The 22,967-nt window shown below is 35.8% G+C and overlaps 1 protein-coding gene across 1 annotated transcript in view; it reads left to right on the top strand.

Moving 5' to 3' along the window:
* SEMA3C (semaphorin 3C) overlaps positions 1 to 22,967 on the top strand; it is a 175,401-nt gene that overhangs the window by 74,741 nt on the left and 77,693 nt on the right. The window contains exons 3-5 of the mRNA XM_007076782.2: positions 11,468 to 11,628; positions 12,745 to 12,807; positions 22,227 to 22,346. Coding sequence (XP_007076844.1) covers positions 11,468 to 11,628; positions 12,745 to 12,807; positions 22,227 to 22,346 — 344 coding nt within the window. The remainder of the gene's footprint in view (positions 1 to 11,467; positions 11,629 to 12,744; positions 12,808 to 22,226; positions 22,347 to 22,967) is intronic.

Genomic DNA, 22,967 nt, shown 5'->3' with positions numbered 1-22,967 from the left:
CAGCTGAGCACTGAGAGTCACTGACCTTGTATTTTAGACAGTGTCAGGGGAGAGAGATAAAGAAGAAAGGAGAAAAGAAGTTTTCTGCACTGAATGACTGGCAAATGTGTTTAAAGTGAAATGAACATGTCTCTACTGTCCTCTACATTTTTCCAACTTGTTTCTTTGTTTTGAAGCCAAATGCAGTAATTTGGCTAAACAGTGAGTCACACTGAATTAAAGAATGTTTAGATAAAATAGCTGTCTTTTTAGGAAAACATCTCTGTATTTCTTTGTTCACGAAGCCTGGTTCTTTAGATTTGAGATTTTATTGTATACAGTTTATGATATTTTTCTGTGTGCAAATGAAAATGGGTTTAAGAATGCATCAAGTGAAAGCAGAGTTCAAGAATTTTGGTTGGTGGGAGAGCTGGGTTATTAAAGTCCAAATAGTCTGTCTTACTAAAAGTTGTGGGTGGTCTTCCATCATCCTGAAAGAATCTAGGGATCAAAAAAATTTGGCAATACAGAGCTGTTTCCCAGCTAGTGATAACTGGTATTCCTTTCTTTGGGTAGTTCAACATTTAGTTAGGTGTGGTACAACCAGACTCCTGGATGAGAATATTTTTAAATCATAAAGGTCTGTGGAGAAAGTTTGCACTGCCTGATTCTCGATTAAAGAGTAATTATAATTCTTCAAACTGACAGAAGCTTAAATTGAGCCACCAGTATTATCAGACTCTTATTTTTAACTGAGCACATCATGAAGAAGACTGTTAACCCAGCTGAGTATTTTCCAAGACTTTTGTCTATGCATATTTATTTCTATGCAGATACCTTATAGTTTAGTTATACAAATATTTTATTCTACTTTATTCACTCACTATCATATCAGAAGATAATCTTGCTCTGAGAACCCCTTAGTAGCAGAAATATCTTCCTACCACAGACTTCTAAGTGATCGTGTCTTGCACTTTCTCAGACTTTTTTTCCACTGACACCTTACACACCTTAGGAAAAATCAGCCACTTTGGTTTGATGCACAAGGAGTTTGCATCACTGCATGTTGCTCGTGTGACATTCAAGAAGTTTGCTTTTTGGCATGTTGGTTGACTCCTTGCTTCTGCTTAACAAAGTTCACCCAAATCCTCTTCTTTATCACCTCCAAAAACTTCCTATTATCCTTGGATCTCCCATCTCAGGACTTCTATTCAAACTCTTTCCATTCGCTGGAAAATGTTTATTTATTAACTTATATTTATTCCTTGGGCCATGGCTTATATGACACTTCCCTACAGCGGCTTTTTCTGACTCCTGATGTGTGGCAGCCACCCTTGCCTTATACGCTTATCCTGTCTTCTACCATACTTTGTTGGTGTTTGGTAAATGTTAGCATTTATCACTGTGATTATTAGTTTAATAGATAAAGTGGCTCAACTAATATTTGTTGAATGAAGAAATAAGGTCAAGCATTTCCTTCTGTTTAAGATCTCCTTGTTATTTCCAGGAAGCCTTGACCTTCCTTCTTTAGTGCTCCCTTGATTTCCTGAGTCATCTTCTTGTACTCATAGCTGTTTATATCCCTCCCATTCTGCACTATCCACTTTGAGGAGAGAGACCAAGAATGTTTATCTTTTTACCTAGCCCTGGCTTATCTACTGTCTACTGAATGATTGAAAAAATATATACCTCAAAAATATTTTAATTTTGTGTAGAGCTAATATACTATATTATATAAAAAGTAAGCTTTGTGTCATAGAGAATTGTGGCACAAAGGTTTAGAAAACTTTGTGGGGGGTGAGATGTGACAAGAGACCTCACTCAGCATATGGAATCTTTACTACTCTTGCTACAACCAAGGGTACTGACTAGAAGTTCCCACTGGAAGGCCACAATGTATCCAAAGGAAGTTTTGTTGGAAGTGTGGAAAACCAATAAACAGTTCAAATTTCGGGATAGACAAGTGTTCAGTACTACCATAAGGATCTTTCCATATGATGGACCTGGTATAGTCCCTTGGGGGATTGTCATGGAGTAGTGGGGTTTATTATATTCTGTGTGCTCTGAGATTTTGCTGGTATAATATACCATGTCATCTCTTCACCCCTGCCCTTTACACACACGTTGGTTTGAGGTATTGTCTTCTTGTCTTTAAACTTTTACGTCTTACCATCCAAAGACCTTTAGCGCTAATATTTTAAAATTGTTCTTCCTAGTCTTGTTTTCATATTGAATATAGCCTGCTTTCGAAGCATAACAGCATGAAAAAATGCTTTCTATATCTCCAAAGCTCTACTTAAACAATTGTAATGAAAGTATAATATCAGATTTGGTAGAGAAGCACTCATTTACACCATTCTCCAACTGTTATTATATCCCTTTGTTTTTTTTTTTTTCTTTTTTGTGGCTTTCTCTTGTGTTTCTGCTTTTGTTTTGCTAACTACCTTGCATCTTCTGCTTTTGAACACCTTGCCCCAAGGCAGTTTTTCCACAAGTGTCAAGAGTTCTAGAAAGGAGGTGTCAGATCAAGTGTCTCCTCCTCCACAAGTTTATCTCCCTTGTTTACATCTGAAGTGGACACTCTGAAGCCAAGGCCCTCCTGGGAGTAGGAACACCTATGATCGTGATGACTCAGCACATCCTTGCACCAGCTCCACAACGGCCTCAGATTTGGTTCTGTTTTCCACAAGTTGCTCCCAGTTCAGACAATCTCAAGACTTTTTAGCTATTTCCCAATTGTATATTCTTCATACTCTGAGGTAGAATCTAGCTGCCCCTTTCCATACAAGGAGCCAGAGATTGACACCTAACATCCTTGAAAAGTGCTTTCATGTCTCCCAAGTGAGCTTGGAGGAAGGCAAGTCAGAATGTATAATTCTCCAGTTGATTGAGCTGTATAACACAAACAGAGTATGCTTTAGGTAGGGGAAAGAAAAGCCTTAGTTAGGTTTTGGTTTAGTTTCATTTTTTCCAGAAGAGACACAGTTTTATTTCTGTGGTCATATTTCTAAGATAGGATTTTAAACATATCCTTTCTTCCTGTCAGATTTATAGTAATATGAAAGATTACATTAGCTTTACAGATATTGTACAACAGTAGATAATACTTGTAAACAGTGGAAAAGGAATTATTTTCATGGACATTTTTATTGCTGCAGGGAACATTAGAGATTATTCTCCTTAATAAATAATCTCATTCTTCTTTTATTTTGTAGATTTAAGACCTAAGGTCAGGGTGGGTAGAAGGGAGAGATTGGGGGGAGGGGGAAAAATCAAGCCCCTTATCAGCAAATGGTAAAGCTGTTACTTCAGCTCTGGTTGGCTAATTCCAAAACCCAGCCTCCCCTCTTGCCTCCATAAGCCTTACCTTTTAATAGGAATAGATTATAATCATGTAATCCCAAATATTTGAAATTTGATAGCACTTTTTCTCATTTTATTGGCTCATGCTCAAAATTTTTAATTCACCAAGATTAAAAGATCATAAGACTCAAAATAGCAGAAAAAGGGTAGAATGTGAATGGACAAAGAACTTTGTCTTGGATTCAGAGGCAGTTTTAGCTGTACAGTCTAGTCCCACACCCTCCAATCCATGGTATTTCAGAACGTTTCAAGTGATCTTCCAGGCAGTCTTTAAGAGAAAACCACTGAGGGAAATTGAGCAAATATCAACAGACTGGAGAGCTGACCTCATCTAGGGGATCAAGGCAGCCTTTATGAAGCATCCAATTTCAGTTACATTGAAACTGCTGCTTGAGTTATGAGTGGAGGTTAAAAAAAAAAAGACAGGAGGAATCCTTTCAGCAGGAGGAAGAACATGCACAAAGGCCCGGAGGCAGAAAGGAGGAAGGCATGTTTAAAAATATGAAAAGAAGGCCAGAAGGGTGAGAACACAATGAAAATAGGCAAATAGTGATGGTTGAGGTTTTCTAGTGAGCTAATCTCAAACCAGATCATGGTAAGGACACGAAAAACATCAGATGTTGTTCTGAAAGTAATGGAAAACCATGCCAGACAAGAAGAGGCAGCTTAAAAGTGGACTGACCATATAATTTAACATCCAAACTATGACTCCTTTGAGAGTGCAGAAGAGATACTATAGATGATTTTGCTGGAAAAAACTGGACTGTCTGGAGCAAACTAGAATAACTTTCCTTCTTAAAGGCTCCTGTATATTGGCTGATTTTCCCTCTGACAACAACTCCTGGGAGATATTCTGTCTTTACTGTTGTCCTTCCCTGGTCAGGCTCACTGAATAGAACTGTTTCCCATATTCCTACTTTCATCCATTTGGCATTTTGCTAGAACTTTTTACCTTTATGTGAAGTGATGTTCGACTCTGATCTCATTTTCATGTAGCCTTTCTCAGACTTGCTATGCTGGTTTCGTAAGAACACCATCCCTGAGAAGTTTTGATCATTCTCAAGTTGTTTGGAGTGTGGTCACCCCATCCCCTCCCCCTCTGCCATGCTTCTCAGATTAGCAAAGAAAATTTGAGAGGCAGAAGCATTTCTTATACTACATTTGATATTGCACAGATTCGTGGTGTATGAATGTAATATAAGAAGTATACCACATAATAGAAGCCCAACAAATAGAGTTGAAGTCTGTCTGATTTGAAAAACGAGGATATTCAATTGAATTCATGGATTAAGGGACTCCCCTTGCTTTGAATACTGGCTCTAGCCTCTTTTACTCACTACTATGTGACCTTGGTTAGATTGCTCAAATTCTCTGAAATTTGGTTTCTTTATGTGTGGAACAGGAATAATATTAAGGCCTAACACAAAGGCTTTGAATGCAAATTAAATGAAATACATTTATAAAGCACATAGAACCATTATTCCTAATGGTAAACCCACATGTGGTGGCTATTTGGGGCTATTATTTTTGAGCAAATGTGGTTTTAACAACATGCCTTCTAGCCTCTCTTTGCTACAGGAATTAGGAGCTGTCTTTTCAGTCTGGTGAAGTTTCACTGCTCTTTTCTTTATCTGCCTGTTTGTCCTAAAGGGACAGGTGAAGTTCAGTTTCTAACCCAGTTTCAGAATAGTGAGCCTCGGGGAGAGGATGGGTCATTTAAGCCCACTCTACTTAAAATTCTTCTGAGATAAGACATTCTGGAGAGGAAATTATCCTGTCAGTAGCAATACCTCTGAAGTAAAAGATATCCTAAGGCTTTACTTTGAAATCTGTAGATGTGCATTTTGCCTGGGGGAGAGCTAAGGTTTATGTTGAGAAGGTCATGGTGGGCTAGCCAAACAGAATAACAGAATGTAAGATAAGATTTGCAATTGTTGTAAGGGCATGGTATCTTCATATTTGTGTCCTCTTATTTGAGCAGTATCTAGTCAGCTGTGATAAGGGCTTGACACATATATTGATACATAAATTAATAACACATCCTGAACTTTAAATCTAATTAACAAGTAACCACTGCTTATGTTTCTAATAGAGGGACCCCTGGGAATTGATTTTCAATCAAGTAAACTTCTGTCTACCTGTAATGTATAAAAGGCCAAAGATAATGTAGTATTCTGAGTGAATGAGTTCCCCTACTTAATAGCTTAACAAATATGTATTGTTCATGAAAGAGAAAGACTCTCCACCCTCCTCCACCAAGATCATATTTCTGAGCACTTGAATGAGTTTTTATTGACTTGGTCACCACAGAAATGTTAAGATCTCTGACTAGCTCAGCAGAGAACAAAAGTTAGCTCTTACGTGGTTAGAAATAGAGCGTTATTTATAGACAGAATATATTACAGTATATTAAATTATGTTGTAATTGCTACAGCAATATATTGACTATATTCAAGTGAACTCAGAAGCTTTCATTGCTAGGGTTTATATTCTGGGGGAATGTATTGTTCTCCTAGCCTTGGTTAAATTCTCAAGGCTAACAGTAGTTTCAACTATATGAAGAAAAATCCATGTCAATACATGAATTTCAGGTAAGCATATTGTGCTGCAAATTTTCCCTCCGGGAGCGTTGGCATGGAAGGCATTACAGTAATTTTCCATCATAGAACTCTACAGTAATACAGATTTCAGGATAGAAGCATGCAATACATTTTTTTTTTCTTTTTTTAATACTATTTCCCAGGAGATTTTCCCAGGGATTTAGAGACCTGCACTGCCCTTCGTGGGGCCACTGTGTTTTTTAATACTACATATTCTCAGCCAACGTTCCTTCTCAATCAGTTGAGCATGTTCTGAAAAACAACACAACTAGTTCTACCTCCAGTGCTATAAAAAGGTTGACATCATTGTTAGGATTTAAAGAAATACAGGACAGTGCTACTCTTTGACTTGTTTAGATGAAAGGCCAGTAATTGTGTTTCACTTCTCTCACCAGCCAAATCATGAAATCAGTCATGTTCTCTATCTGTGACCAAATCATTCAATCATTCCTTTATGTTGGGTCTGCATTAAACCAAAATTACGGATTCTTCAGTCATTCTTGTTATAGATAAAAGTCCTCAATGCATTGCACTCATGTCTTTCTTCTAAAAAAGAGTTTTGTTTTGTTTTGTTTTGTTTTGTTTTGTTTTGTTTTGTTTTGTTTCCCAAGCTCCAGAGTTCAATTATGGCTAAGTAACAGCAATTGAAATAGCATTTAAACAAAATAGGCTTGGCTTCTAGGTTTCCAACAGGGCACTTCTTAAGTAAATCTTCCTTGGTTAACAGCTGTCAACTGTCAATGGGCGGCAGGTAATTAAATTGGAAGATAGCTTTATGGATCAGAAAAATAGATAAAATCCTTGGACCAGAAAGGTCTTAAGTTAATGCAATTATTGCTCCCTCTGGTATTTGAATTAATGAAAGAAATTGATTATTTTCTGATGAAACAGATGAAGAGGAAAACTGCCATTGTTTGTCTCTTGCAAATAAAATTCAGTTGAGGCTGTTTTCCCAGCTAAGATCACACTCTTAGTTTTATTTCAGTATAGATTAAGAAGAGAAGGGAAAAAGAAAAATAAAAAGGAATATTTTGAGAAAGTAGTGGCACTAAACAAACTATGATAGAAAGGGTGAGAAGGTGGTAGGTAAGGGCTATGAATACCTGGAAGATATGTGAGCCAGTAAGAATTTCAACAACAGGAAATGAAAATGTATGGATTTTTTTTTAACTTATATAACAGAAGTAGTCCAGTGATAGAGTAGCTCCAGGGTTGGTTCAGAGATCAAATCGTTTCTTCATCCAGGTTTTTTTTTTTTTTCCTTTTGAAAAAATTTTTGCTTGCCATTCTCAGCTAGCAATCTTCTTGGTAAGCTGTAACTGCTGCGGATATCATATCCTTACATACCAATGTCCAGAGGCAGAAAAGAAATCACCTCTTATTTTATGCCAGTCTTTAAAACTGAAGGAACCTCTTCCAGCACCCCTGCAGAAGGCTTCCCTTTAAATCTCATTGACCAGAACTAGTCACATGTCACATATAGACCACTCACTGGCTGGGGGGTGGTGGGACAACTGTGGTCGGCATAGACCAACTCTGCCTACAGGGAAGAAGGGGAAAATTATCTCTTAGAAGGTCAACAGTGTCTCCTGTTAAAAGAACACGCACTGATCCTCTGCTGTGTGCTGGTGAAACATCTTGTGAACTCTGTATTAATATAACTAATTTATAGATGAGGAAATCAAAACTGGGCAAAGTGAGGTAGTTTTCTTAAAATAACATACTTAATAAGTGAAGAAGCTAGGATTTCGATTCAGAGCTGTCTGACCCCAGTTGTATACCCCCACCGCAGTATCACGCTGCTGCTGATACATCATGATGCACCTTCAGTTTCAATTACAGAGCTTCTCTTTTTGGTTGAAACAGTCAATGCATCTCGGTGTTTTACTTTTCACTTTAGACTTATTCCCCTCAGAGTGTCTTCTCAGGGCTTCCTCAGAGCTGTCTACTCTCAGAGACTCACATCATCCATGAGAAGAATTGAAAAACTCTACCTTCATATTAGATATTTCTAATGGCAAGTTAATATTCTAATTTTACATGTTCATGAGACATATCTGCTTTGATTTGAATTTAAGCCATCAACACTCAAGTAATCTCTGTACCAAAGAAATTTCCCTTTCACATCTCCCAAAAGTAGTAAAGGCACGTTCATTTCTCCTGTTCTCAGTTTACAGCTTCCCTTTACCCCAAGACCAGCTTCATATAAAATTATTCCAAATCCTTTTTTTTTAAAGTGTTCTGTACATCAACTCTTCCTTTCCATTCTTAGCATATCAGGTCTTCAGCAGCATCGTATCTGGACTAATTAGCATCTGTTAGCTTTCCAGACTCACATACTTCAAAATCATCCTGCCCCTCAAGCAAACTAGTTTCCTTAAAAATGACTTATTATTTTATACTCCTGTTCACATAATCTGAGTACATTCTCCATGTGAAAAAAATGAAGTATTAAATATATGAATAAATAAAAATCAGGCAATCTGGTCCTCTATATTTTCTGCATGTCTAAGGAATTATTCTTCTTACTTTTCTGGCTGACACTTGATGTCTTTTCCCAAGTCATAATAATGTAACCCATGTCCCTATAGGACAGACACTCTGTTAAGCACTTGATGTATATCAGCATCATATATGCTTGAACCTCACAACACCCTATGAGGTAGGTACTATTATTATTCTGACCTTACCCGTGAAGACACTAGAGTACAGAGGGATAAAGGCACCTGCCAAGTATATATAGAAATGGCAGAGCTAGGATTCAGGCTCTAGCAGTTGGGCCCCAGAGGCCATGAACTCAGTCACATTTTACTTCTTTAGTCTATGTATTTCACCGGAGTGTTATTTACTGCTACATGTTGAGCATCTATTCTTCACCCCAAGCTATAACCTTCTCCTGATATTTTTATATAAAAAATGTACAGCCATGAATCTCCTCCATATGCTGAAAAGCAAGCTTTATGTCTCCTGAATTTTAGGCAAAATCAAGGCCGTCTTTGTTTTTGCAACTTTTGAGAGACGTTTGTTGGGATTCCTTATTCTCTCTCATATTCTGAGCGCTTTCATTTTTCCCCCCTATGTCACTAAGAATCTCTGACCTAGCAGGGGCTGTCTTTTTGTTTTGTTTTGAGAAAATACAGATAATTTATTTATTTATTTTTTCAATATATGAAGTTTATTGTCAAATTGGTTTCCATACAACACCCAGTGCTCATCCCAAAAGGTGCCCTCCTCAATACCCATCACCCCCCTCCGCCCCTCCCACCCCCCATCAACCCTCAGTTTGTTCTCAGTTTTTAAGACTCTCTTATGCTTTGGCTCTCTCCCACTCTAACCTCTTTTTTTTTTTTTTTTTCCTTCCCCTCCCCCATGGGTTTCTGTTAAGTTTCTCAGGATCCACATAAGAGTGAAACCATATGGTATCTGTCTTTCTCTGTATGGCTTATTTCACTTAGCATCACACTCTCCAGTTCTATCCACGTTGCTACAAAGGGCCATATTTCATTCTTTCTCATTGCCACGTAGTACTCCATTGTGTATATAAACCACAATTTTTTCATTCATTCATCAGTTGATGGACATTTAGGCTCTTTCCATAATTTGGCTATTGTTGAGAGTGCTGCTATAAACATTGGGGTACAAGTGCCCCTATGCATCAGTAGTCCTGTATCCCTTGGGTCAATTCCTAGCAGTGCTATTGCTGGGTCATAGGGTAGGTCTATTTTTAATTTTCTGAGGAACCTCCACACTGTTTTCCAGAGTGGCTGCACCAGTTTGCATTCCCACCAACAGTGCAAGAGGGTTCCCATTTCTCCACATCCTCGCCAGCATCTATAGTCTCCTGATTTGTTCATTTTGGCCACTCTGAGGGGCTGACTTTTTTCCTGAATGACATCCCTCTACTCTTCCTTGCTCTCCTCATGAAAGAAGTTGTTCCAGTTTCTGGGCCAGTGGCACCACTGCTGCCAACAGCATCACCTGTCTTTGAGACCTACTGAGGCTCAGTAACTTAGAATTGTAACTAGGTTAGCACGCCACACAGCGCTCAGCATCTCAAATCTCCTGTTTCCAGATCTGTCATCTAGTCTCTTGTTTAAATCATCTTTCAATGTCTTTTGTTCTTATCTTCTCTCATGATTTACTTCTCAATACTCTTCTGAAGTATTTTTATAACTGCTTAATGGTTTTTTTCCACATAGAAAAAAAAATCTACACTTTACTCTCAATGTATGGATGCGGCATCAGAGACTATGTTTTGTGATCGTGTGTTAGTAATTTTAGGGGTCTGGTTCCTTAAATTAAAAGAAAAAGAGAAAAATAGAAAAACGTGTACCTATTTGTTCTAATTCCATACATCTTTTTGATAGCGATTCAAATTTGATAATACTATACTAATACTAACAGTAATAATATTAGAATTTATTGACTACTTTCTCTTCATTAAATTCAAACATTTACATGTAATAATTCAATTGATTTCCTTGGGAACTCTTATTAGAAGGTGCTATTGGGAATTTCTAGAAGTGTATGTGTGATTCAATGTCTAAAATTTAGAAATAGTACATCATTGAAAGAGTAAAATGTGCAAGCAAACTGCTTTCTAGAGTTGTCACTCTCTTATGATCATAATCCCAAGAATAAATCAATCCTGAATTGTTTGGATGGTTCAAATTTATCAACAATTTAAAACTGAAAAAATGAATGGGAAAGTCTTAAATTGTACAAAGGAACATTTTGACTGGAAGAAAATTGATTCTGCTATAATGACTATTGATTTTTAAGTTTTCATGGTACATCCATAGTCTTCAAAGTTCAGCTATACAGGCACATATTTTACCCATAATGTAAAAGAAGTTAAATGAGCATGAATGAGTCAGTGATCACTGAGGTAAAAAATCTAAAAATTCAGATCATCTGAATATTTGTAATTTTCTTTTTGATATAGGCATAGGCATACTCTCATTTAAACAGCATTGCCTTCTGAATGAGGTATGGCTTGTTTTCACATAATTTATAGAAAAAAATATCAAACCAGTTAGAATTATGTTGAGTAAGCAGGAAATACCAATCCTAAAATGATAAATGTATTGAGTATAACCATAAAACATCAAGAGAAGCTAAGAAGACATCACATTGTCAATGCTTTTGTTTTTGTTTTTTGGTTTTTTGCTCAGTCTGCTCACTTACTATATTTTTTTGTTTGATCTCTTTACTTTTGAGCTGATGATAACCAGTAATAAAACTGAGTTGGGATTCTTGCAAAATGTGAATAATTTTGCAATAAAATAGTACTACCATAAAATTTAGCATTGCATTTATTGCTTTATTTATGTTTTACTTCAGCAAAGAGGCAAAAAATAAAAATATCCACTAACACAATTCTATTTTAAAATTAATATATTATTGTAGGGAGGAAAATATATCTTAACTTTCTTAGTAAATATTTATATAAAATAATTTTCATTAAAATAATAGAATCGTAGAACCAGGATACTCTATTTTCACTGTGCTGTTCACTATTTCAGAGCTTCGAGAAACCAAGACCTCTGAACACTTCAGCCTGTCCCACCATCATTTAGACTACAGGATATTATTAATGGATGAAGATCAGGACCGGATATATGTGGGCAGCAAAGATCACATTCTTTCCTTGAATATTAACAATATAAGTCAAGAACCTTTGAGTGTAAGTTAATTCTTTTCATTAGGGCCATGTCGACTTTGTTTTATTTAAAAATTTCACATACAATGAAAAAATTGTGTATTTCATTAGAACTATAGAAAATACTGGCCACATGTCAATAAATAATTGGATGTTAGTGCTTATTTCATGGACTGAAAATATGATCAAGTCAGTTCTGTCTGTCTAGCTTCATAGATTTTAACACTCTAAAAACTGAAGCTAAATGAAGAAATACTTCCTGTGTGTATTTGTGTGTGTGTGTGTGTGTGTGTGTGTGTGGAGAGAGAGAGAGAGAGAGAGAAACATGCAGTATAGCCTGACAAAATGATCAGACTAAAGGAAGATCTACCTTGTCATCTGTATGTAATCCAACAAGGCTTAAAGGAATTAAAAGGAATATAGTTATTAAGGACACTGTTCTTTGAACAAGTGTGACCTATATTTATCATTCTATTTCACAATAAGGAAATAAATTTATCTTTATTGGAGTAAAAAAAATAAAAAATAATTATTTAAAAATTTGTCACAACAAGGTTTCTGAATTTATTATTTTAAAAAGGGTCAATGAGCTGGAAATTCAAAACAAAACAAAACAAAACAAAACAAAACAATAATCATCACCATCAGAGACTTGACCCAAAGGTACAGTTACTGAGAACACTAGCAGAGTATTTTAGAGAGGGAATCTCTTGGATGCAGTCCAAGTTATTTTAGCTATTGAAGTACCTGGAGACCTGTTTTAAGTAAATCTGCTGTGGCTGTGTGGTTTACCAATAACAATATTAAACCAAAATAGCAATATAAGTGTAAATTCATTGTGATATAAGCAGTTGAGAAAAGTGTACTATAGAAGGAAGGAAATACACCTTTTATTGTATACATTAGTGACCTTATTTTAATATGTATCATTAGGAAATGGGCATATACTATTAAAGGCATTTGTTAAAGGAAAATTGGTGGGAGTCATAAAATCTTTAGGAATTTGAGTTCATAAACTGGAAGAAAGATCTTGAAATATAAATATAGAAATGCCTAAAAGAAATGTGTTAGGATAAAGTAAATGATGACTGTCATATATACAAGTGAGATTATGCAACCTTTATTTTCCTTTCTGAGCAGGTTTTCTGGCCAGCATCTACAATCAAAGTCGAAGAGTGCAAAATGGCTGGCAAAGATCCCACAGTGAGTGCCTAAAAAAAACCCAAAACTTAAATATTTGGTCTTTGAATCCATGTACGTTGAGTGCAGCCAAGAGTAAGACAAAGGGTGTTGGTGTTTTAAATCTTCTGCTGGACGCATGGCAAAAAATGTAAATGTAAAGAAGTTGGAACTCTTAAACACTGTAACTTAGGAATTCCTGACCGGGTAAAAATTTTTTGCATTGCTTCCATTATTGCATTCTGACACTTTTCATGATGGATTTCAGCAATAACCTCTGTTCCAGTGGATCCAACCTGCAGAATTCTCAGCAGGCCGCTGAAATAATGATAATGCAAGTGTCTGGAGAAGCTCCCAGATACCATGTGGGCTTTTCCAAAGAAAGATCTCAGCAAAAGGGTACTGGTGAGCCGGCACATTCCAGAGGCGTAAATCACCAATGATTAGTGGTATCTTTGTTAGTTAAAAATAACCACAGAAACAAAAACCAAGGCAGATATGAACATCAATTAAATGTTCAGTATGCAACATTTGTGCAAACTGTATACCTTTAAGTGGAATTCCATGTAAAGAGTTAAGAAATAAATCTGTATGGATTTCTACAAACAATCTGCTGAAACTGACATATTAACTGATTCTTGAATATTATAAATACATGGAGCAGATCTATAATGTATATGTTATTTAATTTTATAAAGAAACATGTATGTCATCTTATCTTCTTGTCTCAAATCACAGAAAATATCACAATGGAACCATATATCAGAATTACCCACTCTTTTACAAGTAATTTGGTAGAGAAGTTTTTTATGCATTTATTCACTCTTTCACTCATTCATTCAGCCAATATTGATTGAGCCCCTATTATGTGTCTGGCATAGTATTAATTGCTACAGACATAATTTGTGCCACAATAGGCACAATCTGACTCTTCTCAACTTTATTATCATATTGGAGAAGTCAACGTTAATCAAATGAGCATAGAAATATGTGCTTATGCAGGTATGCAGTTTAAATATGGCAGTTGGATAGAAAAACTAGTACTTGTACACACACATACACACAATGAAATCTGAGGTCTAAAGAAATATGACCTTGAGGGGTGCCTGGGTGGCTCAGTTGGTTGAGTGACTGACTTTGGCTCAGGTCATGATCTCACTCACGGTCTGTGAGTTCAAGCCCCATGTTGGGCTCTGTGCTGACAGCTCAGACGGAGCCTGAAGCCTGCTTGAGATTCTGTGTCTCCCTCTCTCTCTGCCCCTCCCCTGCTCATGCTGTCTCTCTCTCTCTCTCTCTCTCTCAAAGAATAAACATTAAAAAAAATTTAAAAAGAAAGAAATACGACCTTGAGCTAGTGTGAAAAATGTTGACTAAGCACTTATTGTAAGTGTAGAGATAAGAAATGCTGATTTCAGCGGCTCAGTCTATGCACTGAGCCTTGAGAGTGAGGGTTTCAGAGATTCATCATGGTGGCTCAAGGAAAAAACTAATTCTTGTGGAAAAAGGAAGCATGGGAATTAAAATTTTATCTTCGCTGACTCTCAACAGTCCAGGTATGAGGTTCAGAAAACGCCTGGTGCGAGACAGAGTCATGGAAGACTCTGACATGTAGTATCTCTGGGTCTCACTGGAGGGTGTTGTTGAGAGAGCTCACTGGGAGTGACTTAGCTCTGGGTCTCGCTTTTTCAGTTTTATAACTGATCTTTTAAGGGAAATTTAAAAATGGGCTGAAGGAGTTGCATAGGCATATTTGCTACCCACGAGATCTGCTGGGCCATACTCTACAGGAAAAAATCCAGAGAGATGTGTATACTTGTCTTCTAGGGAACCAGTAGTAGAGTGAAGTATAATGTTGTGGAGAAATCTTTTTTTTTTTTTTTTTTTTTTTTTGTCTCATGAAGCTATTATTTCTATAATTATGCATGAGTTTAAATATTTTTTTTTTATTCTCTAACATTTTAATCTCCCTAAAATAAAGTTTTTAGCCATTCTTATGGATCCTATCATGTCTTGCCCTTTGCCACAGTAATATCCTGTGGCTGTAATTACTGAATTTAATTGTCCTCTTTGTTCAAAAAGATTTTCATTTCCCATTCATATGAACTGTCAAAGACAGGATATGTTGGATTTAGATACCATTGCACATTCTCTTTCCAAAGATTGCTGTTGCTTTTGTGAAGAATCTCAGCCAAATCATTTGATGTCTTTCTCCCTTTGGCAAAATAAAAATGCTCTGTCATTTGCTTTCTTATAATTAAGAGTCATTAGATGAAATCTTCAATACATGCTTACATTTTCCCATAGTTTACTCATGTTGTAATATCGTTCATGGATATCTTTAAATTCTGCTATACTGCAAAGTAGTATACATAACAGAAGTAACTGGTGAAGAATTCTCTTCCAGTACAGCCAACATTGTTGGGTCCTGAGAAATAATCAGCCTAACTCTATCAAATACATGTTTTGTCTGTGCAAGAGAAGAGAATCTAACTCATTTCATACATGTGAAATACTTATAGAGAAGTGTCTTTTAATCAGGACACAAAAAAAAGACCAGTGGTAGAAAAGTGATGCTAAATCAGTTTTTACAATTCTAGAGCATGACATTTTTATTACATTCTTTAATAAAACCAAATATTTAAGAATTAATATTAATTCTGTTACAATAAATACCTAATAATATTTTATTTAAAACAGAGGAATTGAATATTTTATTTTGTAGAAATCAGTTAGCCATTGTGAAGAAACCAAAGTAGAGCATCTACCTTTAGGTGTGTTTACAATATACTAGAGATGATGAAAAATATATGCAATAACTATCAAATAATAGTAGCCAACATTTAATAGAGTGAGCCAGGCACTGTTCTAAGGCTTTCTTTTAATCCTCACAACAATGCTACAAGATGGACATTATTGTCATCGTTCACATTTTTAAGATCAAGAAACCTCACTAAGAGAGTGAGGAACTTACCAAACCTGCCCTGCTAGCAAGTGGGAAGGAGGCCACTGCCTGGCTCAGGCACATTTTGGCTCTGGATCCTGAACTCTTATCTGATAAAGCATGCCATTCACCAGGAAGAGTTTGCTAAATGCTAAGTATACACACAAAATACAAAGAAAAAACACACTAAAGTTGGGATATTTGGGGAAGATTTGATAGACTTGATGGCAACTGTGTTGGGTCTATGTTAACCTTTCTCTTTATTTTATTTTAGTGATACTGAAATTCAAATAAGTTATACCCTTTTCCTCTTTCTGCCTTTGGCACAAATCACATATGACTCTCTCCTTGTTCAATTATCTTCCCATCTTTTTAGCCTGGAAATCATCTGTTCCTCCTCTCAAGTGACAGTGCAGCTGTCACTTCTCTGGGAAGTCTTCTCTGCCCACCCAGGACTGGGCTAGCTGTTATTGTGTGTATGCCTGAAACACTCTGTCATATATTTCACTGCATTTTTAACTATAACCCTCCACTCACTGACTGGTAATACTGTGTAGTGTCATTATTCTCTGTGCTCAGATCTTTATCTAGACACTTAATAAAATTTAAACAAGATCTGAAAAAGTGGAGATAGAAACAAGCAAGCCTGGGAATTTGTTTTAAGTGATTGTCGGGAGTTAGAGGTAGGACATGGTGGATGATGAGTGTATTTGTGTCCTTCAATTAATAATGTTTGTAATAAATTCATTATGCACTTATTTTAGAAGTTCATTTTGGTTAAATTAAAATATTTTTATTTTAAATATTATAGTAATCATCTACTAGGCAAAACTTAAACTAGTGACAATTAAAATCCATACTGCTTTAGCAACTGAAAGAAAATATACACCATGGAATCGAGTATCACTTATTCCTTTAGATTTTTTAACATACCAAATTTTAATTAAAGCTAGAAAAAATAACACTTAATTATTAGACAATAATTCAAGAGAAGCTAAAGTTTGATCCCAGAAATAAAATATCATAATATTATAATAAACTAAGGTTTATAAAGAAAATACATTGTCCTAGTGGGAATAGAACTAATTTTCTGCCTAGCTAAAAGACTATAATCTGCCTCCCATTTCCCTCTGGGCCTATATGTATTCACTCCTACATGCTTCATTTATTTCTAAATGTTAATAATTTATTCATTCTCTAAATAAATTGAGCTTGAACAGTAGCACGTGCTGTCAGACATATCCAATGAGATAGGGCATAATGAATGCACTAAGTAAATACTGTAAGAGATTGTTGAAAATTTAAGCAGGATTACATATATTTAGACATATGTGAGTTACATGCACACAATGTCAAACTTTTTTTATTAATTGTAGAGTGTCAGTTTCCATATTTATGTGACCAAAGGATCCCGAACTACTGGAAAATCTATTTTCTTTAGAAATATATTTATCAGGGCACTTGGGTGGCTCAGTTAGCTAAGTGCCGACTTCAGTTCAGGTCATGATCTCACAGTTCATGGGTTTGAACCCCACGTCGGGCTCTGTGCTGACAGCTCAGAGCCTGGAGCCTGCTTCGAGCTCTGTGTCTCCCTCTCTCTGCCCCCCTCCCCCACTCATGCTCTGTCTCTGTCTCTCTCAAAAATAAATAAACATTAAAAATTTTAAAAGAAATACATTTATCATATATCTTGATTTATTGTCTAGACCAAAGAAGTGTAGGCCAAGAAGAAAAGAATAAAAGGGATTTTTTTCCTCCATTGCATAGTATGGGCCATGAAGAGTCAATATTTTTAAAGTCCACGTCTGTGTTCCAGGATACCTTTTCAAAAACATTTATGCTAAAAATATCATAACAAATATATGTTCAATGCAGAAATGTTTGAAGGCCTAGAAAAGCATGTAAACAGCAACAGAAAACCATCTCTTCTTATCTCTTTGACCCTGTAGACTTAACCTCACTGTGCCTCAGTTTTCTTGTCTGCATAATGGGCATTCTTATAGTACCTATGAGTTGTTATTATGGTGTTTAATGAGTTAATATTTGAAGAGAGCTTAGAATAGTATATAGAGCATAGTAAGTGGTATATTACTAGTACATAAATTAAAAAATTCCACTATCAAAATGTAACAACTTAAAAATTGGGTGTAGGGGTACCTGAGTTGCATGGTCAGTTAAGTGGTTAACTCTTGGTTTCAGCTCAGGTCATGATCTCACAATCTAGGAGATCAAGCCCCTTGTGGGGCTCTGCATTGACAGCCTAGGAGCCTACTTGGGATTCTCTGTCTCCCTGTCCCTCTGCCCCTCCCTGACTCATGTGTGTGCTTATGCTCTCTCCCTCTCTCTCTCAAAAATAAACATTTTTAAAAGATTCGGGGTATACTTTTTCAGCATTTTATTGTTTGAAATATATAGGTATATAAATAAAATGGTATTATGTTCTAACTAATGTTAACACCATTATACTTCATACAGCATTGTACCAGGAAATAGTTTTGAAAAGGAATTTTTTAAAAAAGCATCCACGGTATTGAACTGCACTGAAGGCTCATTCTCTAAACCTTTCATAGATGTCTGCTACGACCAGAACCTATACTAAGCTCTGTGCAGGACAAATGCCCTGTCCACTTCACTGGATTTGTCCTAACAACTGAAATAAAAAATACATATGAAAGAGTCCAATATCTGACACTGTGCATATTTATTATGTGCCAGACACTATTCCACGAGCTTATTAGTATATTGCTGACAACAAATGTAATCATCACCATTTACAGATAAAAAGACTGAAACACAGAGAAGCTAAGTAAATGTCTCAAGTTCAAACAGCCATTGAAAGGTAAAGCTGAAGTTTGACCCAGGTCAGTTAGCTCTGAACTTTATACACTTGAATCCACTGTCTACTTCCCATCTGAAGACTGTGGCATGATGACAGGCCAACTCTAATTGCCTCTTTGGTTTGATCACACAGTAATTCACTATCCCCTCTAGGCACCACTTTCAAAGTAAATCCTGCTCTGTCATGCCTCCATTATTTTGTTTATGCTCTACTTTCTTTTGGAATGCTCTTCCCTTATGCTTTGGCCTATCAAAATCTCTGCTTATTCTTCAAGTTCCAGCTAAAATGACACCCCCTTCTCAAACCCTTTACATCCAGGTCAGCATTACTCATTCTTTCGGATTCTTTCCTCCTATAGCACATTTTTAAAAAGTGTAACTCTGCTATAGTATCTACTAAGCCTGATGTATCATGGCTTCCTTCGTTGGAAAGGATGAATCTATTCATTTCAGTGTCGTTGACACGATATGCAAATTATAGAATGAGTTCAGTAAGTATTTGCTGGATAAGAATTATATGGTTGCTATGGTCTAAATCAGAAATAACGTGGACAGAAACTATGGAAATGGAAAGAACTAGAAAATGATTTTCAGTAATTAACTTGCTTTTTTTTTCTTCCTTTGTGTTTATCTCTCTGGAGAACGTTGGTGGGGCACACTGAGCATCATCAGGTAGTCTGAAAATCTTTCTCATGGTTAATCAACCCCTTTCTTTAATTTTTTTTTTCATATTTATTTATTTATTTTGAGAGAGAGAGAAAGAGAGAGCACAAGCAGGGGTGGGGCAGAGAGAGAGACAGAGAATCCCAGGCAGGCTCCCTGCTGTCAGTGCAGAGCCTGACATGGGGCTCTATCTCGTGAACCATGAGATCATGACCTGAACCGAAATCAAGAGCCAGGTGCTTAACCGACTAAGCCACCCAGGCACCCCTCAACCCCTTTCTTTTCTTTTTTTTTTTTTTTTAATCTTTATTTATTTTTGAGAGAGAGACAGTGTGTGAGCAGGGGAGGAGCAGAGAGAGAGAGAGAGGGAGTCACAGAATCTGAAGCAGGCTCCAGGCTCTGAGCTGTCAGCACAGAGCCTGATGCGGGGCTCAAACTCACCAACTGTGAGATCATGACCTGAGCCACAGTCGGACACTCAACCGACTGAGCCACCCAGGCGTCCCTCAACCCCTTTCTTTAGAAAAGCTGGATGTTGGAGGCTAGCCATGGTTCAAGACACAGCTCAGTCACTTAATAAGACTTAGAGCACTTCATTTAACCTTTTTTGGGACTCAATTTCCTTATCAATAAAATGGAACTAATACTTTAATTGGCACATTGCTTTGAGGATTAAAAAACAATTAATATCAAAGGCTTAAGAGCTCTGTAAATATCAATAACTTGTAAAAACTCCACTCTGCCAAGTGTGGATTCCTCACCCAAAGACAAAATACAAAGTGATTAAAAGTACAAGATTTGGTTAAAGATTCTTCTAAATATTTAAATTTTTTATTTACTTTTGAGAGAGAGAGACAGAGAGAGAAAGAGATGAAGTTCAAGTGGGGGAGGGGCACAGAGAGAGGGAGACACAGAATCCAAAGCAGGCTCCAGGCTCTGAGCTGTCAGCACAGAACCTGATGCGGGGCTCGAACTCATGAGCCACAAGATCATGACCTGAGCTAAAGTTGGATGCTTAACTGACTGAACCACCCAGGCACCCCCAAAAGTACAAGATTTAATGTTAGACATATTTGTGTTTGAAAATCTGTTTTACCTGTTTCTAGATCAATGGCATTAAGCAAGTTAACTAAAAAAGCTCTAAGCTTCATTTTTCTAAAAGGACTTGTACAAATTGAATGAATGTTAAATGCCCAAGTGGCATAAAGTACTCTCAGTAAATATGAGCTATAAAGGTAAAAATCAAACGTCCTGGGAAATAAAAACAGGTTAAATATATAAAATGATCATTCCAATGTCTAGAACATAATAAATTATCAACAGATATTGGCTATAATAAGTAAATGTAAAATGTATATAGAAATATACATGAAACAAGTATAATCTGTACTTGAAATATAAAACATATTAGTGCCATCCTTCTTTTTTATCAATACCAATCATTCATGATAGTAAACTGTCTACAAAACTCAAGAGGGCATATAATCTGTTATTAATAGAATTGAATTGGATTCATGTCTTATGGGAAAATAGTATATACAGAATCCTAGAATAACTAAACTTGGATGTGAAAAAAGTAAACACAAGGCTCATTGCTCACTGATATCCCTAATGTAGACATGTTATATACACACCATACTTCATCTATTCTTTTTCTACAGAGAAACACATTATCATCTGCAGTTACATAGTCAATTTCCAAGTACCTCTATAAACAGGTGTCAAGATACAGTGATACTATCTATTTAACAAAAATTCTTAATGTCTTAAAATAAGAATAGGTGTATAGTCTGGTCTGTAAGGATTAATTTCTTTGGCAGCTGAGTTAATGATTATTTCATAATAAAATCCATAATAGAAACATATGTATAAAATTACCATATAAAAATTAAGCGTATATAATGGCTGGCAAGTACTTATATAAAAGGAGAAAATTTTGAGAAAATGTAAAATAATATTGACTTTAAATTTAACTTCTAAAATCTTTAACTTCTACTTTAACAGAATTGTTTTTTTTTTTTTTTTTTACTTTTCAAATAATAGATGTGCATTATAAAAAATTAATAATATGGTACCTGGAAGAGAAAAAAGAAATATATGTTGTCTGACCACCCATGGGAAAACCAGTGTTAACTTTTAATATATTTATAAAAAAATTTATAATCTATAACATTTTTAATGATGTTCTTTGTGAAAAAAATACAAAGAAAATTCAGTTTCAGGCTTGATTAATTTGTAGTCAGCAAAGTCTAGTGAACATAGCAATATAGACATGCAATGATTACTTCAGTCACAGGGATATGCCTTTGGTGCAGACTGTGTTTATATACTTCTGCAAGGTCATAGTCAACTTATAATTACAATAATTATTTTGCATTTCATTGAGTGAATCAATGACAACATTTCCAATGGTTGGAGTAGGAGCAGGTGAGAAAGAAGACTAGGGAAGAAGGTATTTTAGGGGATGAAGGGCAGAGAGATAATAATCGCATCACAGTGCTGGCATTTTGTTTATGGCTTGTTTCATTCACCAACTCTAAAAGCTAATAGTGTTTGCCATTGTGTACTCACGATGATATGGACCTTGTATAAGCACAATTTCATTAAAAACATGTTTATAATGTGTGTGTGTGTGTGTGTGTGTGTGTGTGTGTGTGTGTATAACATATTGATGAAAATTTGAGGAAACAATTTGGTGTACTTTTCGATTTCTCAATTTTTTCAGGTAAAGAGTAAGTTCATAAAGTTTCAGAACATAAAAACTTACACAGTGTATAAAATATTGAAATATGAGACAGATATGCCATTTTACTCATTAAGTTGAACTACCTTCTTGCTGAAGTAAACCAATAAAATAAACAATGTTATTCTCTTGTTATCTCCTAACAACAACAAAAAAGTGAGAGCAGAAAGGAAAATATATAGCGAAGTATGACAGGACCACTTAGAAATAGCAATACAAGTCCTTTATTACTAACTGCTTATTCACCTACTCTTTTAGCATGGCTGTGGGAACTTCGTCCGTGTAATTCAAGCTTTCAACCGCACTCACTTGTACGTTTGTGGCAGTGGGGCTTTCAGCCCAGTGTGTACTTATTTGAATAGAGGGAGAAGATCAGAGGTAAGTGTAAAAGTTTTTCATTTTTAGTTATGGCGTGAGTTTCAAAGATTTCTTAAAACTGTATTTGAGAGTAAAAACTTGGAATTATCATCAATAGCCATTAAAAACCTTCAAGCCCTTTTAATTCTAAATATATTCCATTTGGTTACTGTCCCCCAAGTTACTTAGAGTGTAGCTGTTTTATATAACTTCTGAATAAAAAATCTGCAAGAGACAAAGGAAATAAAAGTGATGTAATTTTATAATTATTTAGAAAGGAAAGTATCAAAAATGCTTATTCCAAATTATAGAAATATTGTAGTATAAACTCACTTTCTTAAACCTATTTTAAGTAATTTTTTATTTAACTTTCAAACTTGGTAAACTTTTATGAGATACCTGTAAGAGATATATAAAGCAGGATGCCAGGTGCCTTTGCTGAAAAGAAGTTTCTATCAAAGGTCATACTTTGATTTTAGACAAACATTAGTCTACACTAGACTTTTCTATCCTTTTTCCTACATTAGTTAAAATGACTTGGGGTTCTTTGAACAAAAACATTTGCTAAACACTAAATGTATACCTAATGTATAGATAAATACAAGCTGGTTGAACTTCACCTATGAGATTTAAAACCGTGTT

The sequence above is a fragment of the Panthera tigris genome, chromosome A2 (assembly GCF_018350195.1).
Source record: "Panthera tigris isolate Pti1 chromosome A2, P.tigris_Pti1_mat1.1, whole genome shotgun sequence".
NCBI classification, from domain to species: domain Eukaryota; kingdom Metazoa; phylum Chordata; class Mammalia; order Carnivora; family Felidae; genus Panthera; species Panthera tigris.
Note: the sequence above shows the minus strand (reverse complement) of the source record. Positions and strands in the feature narration are given on the sequence as shown.